Source organism: Miniopterus schreibersii (assembly GCF_964146895.1).
Source record: "Miniopterus schreibersii genome assembly, chromosome: 3".
Taxonomy (NCBI): Eukaryota; Metazoa; Chordata; class Mammalia; order Chiroptera; family Miniopteridae; genus Miniopterus; species Miniopterus schreibersii.
The window spans coordinates 30,509,546-30,520,767 of NC_138103.1; the positions used below are offsets into that span (position 1 = coordinate 30,509,546).

At 56.7% G+C, this 11,222-nt stretch overlaps 1 protein-coding gene across 2 annotated transcripts; it reads right to left on the reverse strand.

The window, feature by feature from the left end:
* Positions 1 to 421: 421 nt before the first annotated feature.
* Positions 422 to 8,687, reverse strand: NYAP1 (neuronal tyrosine phosphorylated phosphoinositide-3-kinase adaptor 1). 2 transcript variants are annotated; one of them, XM_081133280.1, is made up of 8 exons: positions 8,596 to 8,687; positions 7,873 to 8,004; positions 7,216 to 7,367; positions 5,476 to 5,831; positions 3,497 to 5,011; positions 2,396 to 2,611; positions 2,101 to 2,210; positions 422 to 1,550 (listed from the first exon to the last, which is right to left on the reverse strand). In XM_081133280.1, the coding sequence occupies exons 3-8, from the start codon at positions 7,281 to 7,283 to the stop codon at positions 1,293 to 1,295; spliced, it is 2,523 nt and encodes an 840-aa protein (XP_080989406.1). In that variant the 5' UTR covers positions 7,284 to 7,367; positions 7,873 to 8,004; positions 8,596 to 8,687; the 3' UTR covers positions 422 to 1,292. The 2 variants fall into 2 exon arrangements, with proteins under 2 accessions (XP_080989406.1, XP_080989407.1); XM_081133281.1 differs by lacking the exon at positions 7,873 to 8,004.
* Positions 8,688 to 11,222: the final 2,535 nt, after the last annotated feature.

Sequence of the window (11,222 nt, forward strand, 5' to 3'; positions counted from 1 at the left end):
AGACAATCACACTGTGACTTTGGGACTTTCTCTCTCCCCGCCTGCTTATCCAAACCTTACCTGTCCTTATAGGCTCACTTTCCAGGAAGCTTTCTCAGATGATTCCAGCCCTCTCCCTCTCTTACTCCTGGAGCACTGTCTAGTGTCAGCTCAGGTAGTTCACCTCCTTGGGTAGATTACAGCTGTTTGAGGGCAGGTTTTAGTTTGAATATTCCTTCTGCATTGGTACATTGCCAAGCACATATCAGATGCTTCATAAATGCTTGTTGAGTCACTGCATGGTGTTATTTCTGAACACTTACCTCAAACCCCACCTGTCCCTGTTACCACAGCCACTCAACCCTCCCTGCATAACCTTCAACTCCCACAAACCGAGGGTCAGAGGGAAAAGGAAACAAATGTAAGAAAGGCAGAGCACATTGAAATTTAAGAAGCCAGTTTTATGATCGTTAGTCTTTTAATATATTATTCTGAAAGAAAGGAATTAAAAAAAAATTCCTGACATCTCTTCTGATTTTTTAAAATTTAAATAAATACCCTGCCCTCCCCCACCCGCTTAAATTTCCCTCCTTCCCCATCATCCCACCCACCCTTGGTGCCAGATCCTCATTCCAGAGCTAAATAAAATGCCAGTTTCAGAGCAGGCCACGCTCACTACCAAATTCTGGCGACTTATAAATACTGCAAATGAGTCTGCTGCCCTCCAGACCAATCCCTAGCTTTGAGGCAGGCGTGGATAGTGGGGCCTTTAGGCATTGGGGAGAATGCAAATTTGCTTCCCTTTAATTGCTCATGACTCCCCACTCCCTCCCTGCTCAGGAGTAGGTGGGTGGGTGGGGGGCAGAATTGCCCTCTAGACTAAAATAAATAAATTAAATATGCCCTCCCCAATTCCCGACTCTATAAGAGCTCCTTCACCTCTCTTTAGTCCCTCTCCTTCAATAGACCCGTCCCCCTTCCTCCCTAACCCTTCCCTCCACCCCCATGCTGACCGCTGGCTTGACCTTTGCCCTCTCATGAGGGGCCTACCACTCTCAAAGCAGAGAGCAGGGAGGGCCTCACTCCCAACTTCAAGCAAACCCTCCCCCCAAATTTCTGGGGGGGGGGGCTGCTGCTAGCGCCTCAAGCCCTGTGGGCCTGTCAGACTCCCCATCTGTGGGGGTTAGGATGGAGGGCAGGGGTTCTCCCTGGCTCTCTCTCACCTGGTCCTTCAAGTGTCCCTCTTTCAAGGCAAGTCTCTCTGGGAGCCCTGCCCTGCTCCCCAGTTCGGGTGCCCCGGCCTCCCGCCGTCCTCAGATGGCAGTGTCCCAGAGGACGGTGTGCTGCCGGCGGCAGGGCGGGGTGCCAGACTTGCGGGGCTCCGGCCCCCGCCTCCAGCTGGGGAGGATGGGCATGCTCTCCTGCTTGCAGAGACCCCGGTCCGGGCGGTGACGCGCCTTGATCTCCTTGCACACGCAGCGTTTGCGCTCGATTACCTCCAGCAGCTTGCCGTCGCGCTCTCGGGCCGGCGGGGGCGCCAGGGGCAGGGGGAGAGGCAGTGCGGGATGGGTCTGTGGCCCTTCCTCCCGCCGCCGGCCCCGACGGAGGGAGAAAGGAAGAATGGGGGTCAAGGACCTCAGAGCGACTGGGCCCTGTCCCCACTGCGGAGACCAGTGCCTTCTCCCAGAAACAAGTCCTCTCTTGACCCTGTCCTCTCCCCCTGGCTGGGGGCACCGATGGGAACAGAAATCCAGACTTTGCACCCTTTGCCCAGCTGTGCACCCTGGTGCCAGGCCGGGCCTGTCCCACCCTGTGGAAGAGGGCACCTTTTAAAAGCTGTCTTCCTAGTGGGATGCATTTTGCCAGTGGTCTCCCCAGAGGGGACGCCTTTCTCTAAATGCACAAAGGTGCACTGTCCGCCAGTGGCGGCCCTTGCCTGGCTTGCCCATCATAAGCAGCCCCTTTCCAGGATCCTCCCCCAACTCCTTCCCCACCCGGCCTCTACCTGGACCCTATTAGTCTGTGCCAGGCCCCAGCCTGACCTCATGCCTTTCTTTCCACATTCTGGCCTTCTCTATCTGTTCCTTCACAAATAAAACCCAACGTCGTTTTCCTCCTCACCTGGCTGGGGACATCCCGGGGCTGACTGCAGGGTCGGGGGTTGTGGAGCGCGGCCTGCCGGACTCCGGAGGTGGAGGCAGAGCGTCCCAGGCGGTAGCCTCCCGTAAAGTCTGAGGAGGAAGTAAGGGAAGGTGCGTTCAGGTCTCCCACCCGGTTCCTGAGGACAGCCCCTTACAGGTTGCCCCCTGCCTCATTAGAGGAAAGGGGATGGAGATGTGGTATTAGGGTGTAGGTCCTGGGAGATTCCCCCCAGCCAACCCCATCTGTGTACAGGTGTTCAAGGGCCAGGTGTCACCTCCATTTCGGTGGCAGGCTGGAAAAGTCTGGCAGGGTGTGGGCAGCGCTGTGCGGCTCCCTCCTCGGTCCCCTCCATGGTGGATCCTGGACAGCAGGCCCTCTGCCCCCTGGCTCCTTACTGGGATCCCTGATGCCATAGGACCCCTGTCCTCACGCTCCACCTTGGCTGGACCCTCCGCACTGCCATTCCAGGCCCGGGCATTGTCTTCAACCTCTGCTGGGATGACAAGGAAAGCTCAGTGCCTGTATGTGGGAGGGGTCTTGCTATTCTCCCAGCTCCACACACCGCAGCATGGGTGGACCAGAAGTAACTGCCCTTTGCAGGTCAGGGCTGGGAAGAGAGGGGCCCTACTTCACACTCCCCCAGCACATTCACACACAGGAGGGACCCCAGTACTGCTACCTTCCATTGAAATCATTGGTACCATCTCTGGGCTCATAGATATTTATTCTTCCAAACCCTTTTCCCTAGCAGAGGGGTCTACCCTATCCCAGCGTTAGCTTCTGAGCCTCTCCAGCCCTATAGGGCTAGAATGACCACCCTCAGAAACAGACCAGGGACCCTATCCAGGAGGGGAAGAATCCTAAATCTTGAGCCAGGAAGTGTGTGTGGGGGGGGGAGCTGGGGGGAATTGTTGGAGGAAGGGCTGACTGTGAACTAAGCTCATCTCTGAGTAGGCCTGGCAGAGCATTGTGTTGCCAGGCAACAGTAGGGGCCTCCCTCTCCTATCCCTCCAGTCTGGATGAGTTGCCATGGTAACAGCTGGGAGGCAGCTGTGTTTAGCTCCAAGTGTGCGCACACTCACACACATCCCTGCAGCCCAGCAAAGGGAGGGGCAGGGAGTACAGTAGGATAGGGCAGGAGGGGGCGGCTGCTGCTCTGGGGGCCAGATTCTACCTCCCCAGCCCAGATCTTCTGACCCTTCAGCATACACTTGGGGACACCATCCCTTTAGTCAACTGCATACCCCCGTCCCTCTGGTCTCCCAGAACTCTTCTCAGTTCAGGACAATGGGCCATGGCTTCCAAATAACTCCTCCAAGGCCTCCCCTAAATCACCATGAACGACCCCACCCCTCCCCATCTTTCTTTCACTCACTGTCCAGCTCTTTTGCCTTCCTCCCTCCATACAGGACCTTCCGCTGCAGAGCCCAGCCTGCCCCAAATGTCGCGGCGCCCATCTCTTCTTCCTCTTCTGGTGTCCCTGCACTGGCGATGACGTGGGCACAGGAGATACTGGCAAAGGCACCCCCATCGGTCCCTTGCTCTTGCAGCTGGATCTTGACCATGGGGGATGGGCCCCCCATTCCACAGCCCTTATTCAGCACCCCCCCAGCCTTGAGGCTTTCATAGGCAGGGGGTCTCTTAAGCCCAGCTGTTGAGGCTGGGTAGGTCCAGAGGGGGGTCAAGGAGCCTGCAGTTGGGTCCGGAAGGCTGTGTGGGGAGGCCAGGCAGCCTCGGTGGTGGAGAACCCCAGCTGCTGCACCCATAGCTCCGCTGTGGGGGCTGGACTTCCCAGGTATGGGGGGCCTGGAACTGGTGCACAGCATCCCATGGAGGACTGATATCTCCTTCTCTGTCTTTGGCTCCCCAGCACCCAAGGGAGGCCCAGCTGGCAGGACAGAGTGGGTGGTCACCTTGACTGCTGAGTACACCATGGTATAAGACACGGCCTTGTCCTTGGGGGGGCCAGGGAGCAAGGTGGCTGGGGCAGGAGGGGCTGCCGGCGCCCCTGCTGCCTTGGGGCAGATCATGCTGTGGGAGTTGGGAAGCTCCCGCTCTCCCCGGGGCTGGCCAGAGCCCTGGGGTGGCAGCGGTGTTGAGTGGCTCCGGGCCCGGCCTGAGGGTCCCAGCAGCAGCAAGTTGGCAGCAGGAGGCGGAGGTGGTAGGGGAGGCGTCTCCCGCTCTCGGGCAGGCACTTGGGGAGCTGGGGTGGAGCCCACTGGCTCCTTGGAGTGGCAGAGGACTGGCAGCCTCGAGACCCCATCGCCAGGGGTTCGGGAAGCAGACTTTGCTTGGGGGAAGGCCAGAAGTGGAGGACGATGCTGGAGGAGGTTAGGGAAGGGCGGGGGGATTTCACAAAGAGTAGTCTTGGTGGGTGTCCCATCCCTCCGGCTTGGGAGGGCTGAGGCTGGACGATGGTGGGTGTGGGGCTGGAGGGCATGAGGCTGGTGTGTCGAGGAGGTGGTGGTCAGTGGAGGGGCCCCGTTGGCCCGGCCTTCCCCTGCCTCCTCAAGCAGCGGATATTTCATCTCCTCATATATGGCCTCACTCTCTTCCGAGTCTGAGTCAGCGCCAGCTGGAGGGGTCGGACCCCCACCCCCAAGAGGGGGCCCAGTCAGGCCCCCTCCACTTCTCCCTCCTCCTCTGAAGACATCCCCCACCATCTCAATGTACACTGGCTCTTCTTCTTGGGAACCCACCTCTGGGTCCCCAGCGATGCAGGACCCTCTACTGAGGCGCTGAAGGGGCAGGTTTCCCCCTCGAGGAGAGGGGGCTGGGGGGCAGGACTCATCGAAAGAGACCGAGAGCTGGGTGTTGGGGCTTCGCCTGGGCTTCTGTGGAGGAACCTTCCGGCTAGACTCTCGGCTCTCTTGGGTTGGCTTCTGTGAGCCTGAGAAAAATGGAAAAGAGAAAAATAAAGTGGTCTCTTGGGTGGGGAAGGGAATGGGAAGATCCTTTCTGACCTCTTGACCCATCTGCAAGGACATAGCTGCCTCTTCATTTTGTCCACAGCCCTCAACTTACAACTCCAGTGGGTTCCTATCCTACCAGTCAGTCCTCAGTCCTAATAAACTCCTCAGAATCTGCAGTTCCCACCCTAAATTCTCTCCCACCCTCATATACCTCCAAGGACATGACACCCCTTTCCCAAGATTGAACTTTTCAGGAAACTTTCCCTGTCCTGGAATAATTCTTATCAAGCCCTTCTAAAAAGGAACCCCCCTCCTTTCCCTCTGAGAATGAAATCTTCCACTTCCTTGGTTCTTCCCTGAATGAACCTTCCCAGGCCTCCCCTGGCCTGGAATGGATCCTTCCAGCTCCTGCTCCCCCTGGGGAGAGTTGGGGGTATCTCACCTGCCTTCTTGCTAGGGGGTGTCTCTGCCCCGGACCCTGCCATGCTGAGCTTGGTGCTGGGGTGTCTCCGGGGCTTGGCCGGGGGTCTTCGTGTGCTGCTGTCCTCGGTGAGACCCCCACTGCCTCCCCCAGGACCACCCCCCATACTGTCCATGCTGCCCACCGAGTGGCAGGAGAGGGAGCGTGGGGCCATGGCGCTGCGGCAGGGGTGGGGGGTGTGCTCCTGGGAGGCAGGCATAGTCATGAAGCCCATCCTGAGGGAGCGACGGAGAGAGGCGATGTCCCGCACACGGACCCCGGGCCCTGGGCCAGCCCCAGGCCCTACTGAGCCTGCAGGAGCCACCTCCTTACTGGAGCTGGGGAGAGAAGGCCAAGATGGAGCAGAGGTCGGGGTTTGCAACCCTGTTGCTTCCCAGGGAGAAAGAAAGGGGACTAGAGTCGGGATGAGGGGAAGCCTGAAGGTCCAAGGCACTGAAGTAGAAGCTTTAGGCATATTCCCTGGGCTTTAAAAATGGGATGAGTGAAGGGGTTAGTATGTGTGCAGGGAAGCATCCTAGTGCTGGCCGATCCCAGCCTGGGCACATCCAGCACACAGCACACATGTGGATGGCTTCATACACAGGCAGAGAAATCCAAACCCAGGCAGCACAGCCTCACCTGGTTCACACAACTGCCACCACAGTTCTGCTCCTTTTCACTGGCCCACACCTGGCCTCTGGCCTTCCCCATGTCCAGCCTCAGTGGCCTACACTGCACACCACACACTACACCTCCTCTCCCAGACTTGGGGCTGTACCGCCACATCACTACAGCAGCCTCCCCAGGCTGAACCTTTTCTTTTTTTTTTTTCTTTCTTTCTCTCTCTCTCCTCAGTGCTGTCCTCTGTCACCCTCCCAGGCACACCCCCATTCCCTTTCACTGTCCCCTGAGCTTCTGGGTGAGTGAAGGGTGGGGGCAGCTGGCAGGGAAGAGGGGAGAACTGTGGGGTGGGCTTTCATTAAGGCCCTGTACACTAACCCTTCATTAGGGAGAGATCACTGTAGTGATAGTTCTGATTAATCTAATTAACAACAAGAATTAGACTCCAGTTGTAAGGAGGGAGAAGGGAGCAGGGAGATGGCTCTGACTCAGGCTCCAAGAGGCTGTGTAGTCAATAGGAGTGAAGATGAGAAGGAAGCAAGACAGAAGAGGCCAGGCCGCAGGTCCCTAGGAGGGCAAGGAGAGAGGGCAAGCCCTGGCTCTTGTGCAGGGCCTACACGTCCCTCACCACACACACACAACCCTATGGCTTGGCTACTCACTTCCCCCAGCAGAGGCTGAGAGAGGGCCAAATGGATCTTCTCTGGTGCCCCTCAAATGACCCCGTCACTGGACTATGAGGGCAGCTTGGTCTGCCCCTTCCAAGGTCAGATGACAGGGGAGCCAGGAGTCAGCCCCAAATTGAGAGAGAAGACCACAGGCCAGAGGTGAGTTAGGAAGGAGTGACGGGCCTCTGGGAATGGGGAAGAGTCCACAGGGTGCTCCTAAGCTGGAAGTCCCCCTAAAAGGGCAGGGCAGGGCAGGGGCTGGAGCCAGGAGCAGGGTAGGGACAGGGTGTGTGCCATTCCAGCAATTCTGTACAGACTCTGAGATCAGACTGATGACCAGGCTGCTGGACCCAGGAAGGGAAGAAGGGATGTGGCCCAGCCAGGGGAAGGCAGAAGTAGGCAAGTGAGGGGACATTCCAGGACGCAGCCTTACCTCCTCTTGGCCTCCTCCTCCTTGTGCTGCCTCCATTCCAGCTTGGTTTTTCGGTAGAGGAGGTTCATGTCGTGAAGCAGGAGGTGGGGGCTGGGGGGCCCTGCTTAGCGCCACCAGGCCCGGAGGGCGGCCCTCCCTGGGTCCCGGATCCACTTGGTGGGGGGATGGGAAGGAAAAAAAGAAAGATGTGGGGTGGGTGGGGGCCAGGAATAAAAGAGAGAGACAGAGAGAGAGAAAGAAAGGAACAGACATGACTCGGGTCCTCAGAGAGAAAACGGAGGCACACAATAAACCCAACACCACCTCTAAGGACCCACAGACAGACAGACATAGGTGGACATTTGTACAGTCACACATCCTGTCAAAGGTGTTCAGAGCCACAAATACACACTCTGGAGAGATCAGATTGACAGAGATTCTCATCCTGTAAATACATCCTGATCCACCAAACAGGCCCCACAAACACACATTCAGACACACAAACCACGGGGCCATAGACCCATAACTACAAACAGAGGGCCAGACGCATAGATCAGTGTAGGTAAACACAACCTAGGAACAGTCAGACACACACAGACATAAACACTCGACACACCCACAGCACACACAGATCTCCAGACAGACACACACAAACAGGCTGCAAAGAACTGGACATACCTACACACAAGGAGTTATGCTGGGGCCTACTTGCGTACATTGCACCCCACTGGGGAAGGGGGAGACAGTCAGATTCCCCACCCCATCTTGGGCCCTGAGGCTGGGGGGTGTCATGAGAGCAGGGCTGGGATGCTGGAGAAAGGGTAGGGGCACTCTCAGTTGGGCATCTACAACACTACCCTCCAAATATCTTTATCCCCTGCTGTCACCCCTTCCAGTTCTTCGCCTGGGCCTGGGCCTCAGTCCACCCCTCATCCTGCACCCTGGCTCCTCAGCGATGGTCTCCACTTCCTTCGCTGATGGCCCAAATCACCTTCTTCCTCCTCCAGGATCTGGGAGGCTCACGGCTACCCTCTTGCAGTCCCCGCCCCTCAATCCCACCCGGGTATCTCCAGTCTGGCCCCTTAGCTACCTTTTGAGCTGCGGCCTCCATACCTGTCTGGTTTCCCTTCCCCCAAACACACTCTCCTGCGCCTCAGCCTCACCTCTCCTCCCAGGCGACCCTCCTTACAGCCGTCCTCTCCCTTCCCCGTCGGTTCCAAACCTGGTCGGCTTCACCCCCCCCCTCCATCCAAGGACCCCAGGTTCACGGGCACCCCTCCCCTTCCCCTTGTCCTGCTATCCTGGGTTTCCCGGTCTCTCGCCCCACCAATCCTCTTTGCCCCTGATTTCCCCCATTCCACCTCCCCGCACCAAGCATCCCCAATTTCTACATCACCGTACCTGGCCTGCCGGGCGCCGGCCCCCCCATGCCGGGCTCCGCCCGGAGCAGGAGGAGGGAGGAGGAGAGACAGAGAGACCGGGGGGAAAGCCGAGCTGGGTCCTGCCGCAGAGACAGCCCCGCCTCCGGGTCCGCCCCCAGACCCGCCCCCGGCCCCAAACCCACCCTTCCACACCCTCCAAGGACGGAGGGGAGCGGCTGCTTGGCTGGGGTGGGAGGTGCGGGGTTCACGGAGTCCGCGGGGGGGGACTCGGAGAAAGGTCGTGGGGCGTGAGGGACCCGGCACCAGCCAGCCCCCGCTTTGGGGCGTCCGCTCCTCGCCGCCTCTCGCCCGGTGCCCGACCGGGCCGTGCTCCGTTTGGTGGCCAAGGTCCCCGCGGCGTGAAGCCGGGAGCAACGCGCAGCGGTGCCCCCCAGCGGCAGCCCGGGGCCTGCACCCGCGCGCGTCCCCTGTGCGCCAGGCGCTCCCCAGCTGCGCACCCCGCGTCGGGTCGGGGCGAGGCTGCGGCTGCGGAGTCCGGAGTGCAGTGAAACGGCGAGGCCGGCAGGGGGTGCCGCTTTCTGGGTAGAGGGGTTCTGAGTCCAGAGCCGGACCTTCCGTGTCTCTGCCCAGCAGGGGGCGTGCGCCACTGGCTGCACGCCATCTTCCCGCCGCCCCCCAGGTGCGGGGAGGGCACCGTGCTGGCTCGCTTGGTGCTGGTCGTCTATTCCTCCAGCCTCCCAGGCGCCTGGGCCTTGTTTCACCTTCTGGGCTCAGTCTTCCTCCAGTCCGCCTCCGCAGCCTAAGTCATCCTCCCCGTAACCTTTGACTTCGCGGGCGGAGCCCGCTAGGACCTGGGCGCTCTGGGTTGGTCTCTGACTGCGGCCACCTAGGCCAAGGCCACGTTTGGCCTCCATGGCCGCTCACGCAACCTCGCCCCCTTCCTCCATCACCTTTCTCATTAGCTCCATGAGAAATTCCTGCCTTGGAGTTCCCTTTGGTGCAGGTTAGCTGCAAGAAAACCTCAGTTCTACCCTTAACTGGCTGAAAAATGGACCCCCAAAAGTTATCCACGCCCTTAATCCCTGGAACCTGTGAATGTAATATGGCAGCCTTTGCAGACTTGCTGTGTGGCTTTCCTCTCTGAGAAATGCCTCGTCTCATACCTACCTCAATAATGTTGGGGACAGTCAAGTAATGAATACAAATGTAAAGGACCCATATATTAAAGGACTATTGTAAATGCCCCCAAGAGACACAACAGTTTTTTTTTTTTCACTTTTATACCTTAGTGTAAATGAGTTTTTTTGATTGATTAAACAAACATTTCTGCCCAATACCCAATACCCAATACCCTGGTCTGAGATAGTGGAAAGGGGAGGGTCTAAAGATGGGTTTTGAATAGTCTGTAACTAGTCAGAGCTGGAGGAAGAAGAATCTGAGGGTGGAGCAGCAGGAATGTGTTCTGAATATTGCCAGAGAGAAAGATTGGGGGAGGGGGGAAGCACAGGGGAGGCTGCCTCTTGGACTTCAAGATTTGGGAGGCCTCAGAACCTGGCTATGGTAGTCATTGTTACCATGAAGGGAGAGAGGCAGGAGTGCAGGTGCATTTTAACAAAGAGATAAATGATAAATATATAAACATGGGAGCCCAAGGGGCTTTGCATCATTTCATTTTTGCCCTAATCCTAAATATTGGTTAAAAATTTCCATGAGCTAAAGCTGAGGAAAGAGGGATGTCAGACAGACCAGTGCTAGTCTCATTGCCACCTACTAGCTCTGAGGCCTTGGGCAAATAACTGAATGCCCCTGAGCCTCAGTTTACTTAGCAGAAACACTGGAACTCAAAACCCACCCCATTTCTGCCCAGGGCTCTTTGAGAATCTTCCAGATAATTATGTGAAGTGAACAAATATGAGGAATTTTTAATATATCCGAGAATAGTTTCGTTTGATCAAAATTAATTAGAATTCATTTCTTTCTGAACCTAGGAGTGAAGGCAGAAGTGGCTTTCACTAAAACAATTCCTCTTAGAATGTTGGTTGGGGTGCCAAAAAAGAGACAATGGCAGTTGGAGCTTTACTCTTTCACACCAAGCACATGGTTGGCCCTTGATGTATGTGAATTCTCCATAGTGAGCAAGGGATGGGTTGGGAGAGGTGGGACATGCTTGGGGCCAGCAGTTCATCCTCAGGTACATCTGTGTGGGTGATTGTGTGTACATGTATGATTTTTTTTCTATATGGGGGCCAGACAACGACACACCTGAGTGTGTGGAATGTCTCTGTTCTACCATTGATACCCTTTCTGAACCTCCTGAGTCTCCATTTCCACATCTAAGAAGGGAAATAATATGATGTCTGGGATTTAGTTCAAATAATCCGGCACAGGACAACAGGGGTTATAGATGAAACAAGATTGGCTGTGAGTTGATAATTGTTGAAACTGCATGTTGGGAACCTGGGAGTCCATTATACCATTCTCTCTACTTCGGGGCAGTTTTGAACATTGTCATAATAATCCACTTTTTAAAATAGGGAGGGAGAGGGGAGAATAACAATACTTTCCTCATACAGTGACTGTGAAAAACAGTGAAGAGATAACAATAAAAGCTCCAGGAGCACCATAACATTTACCGGGTGTTTATGG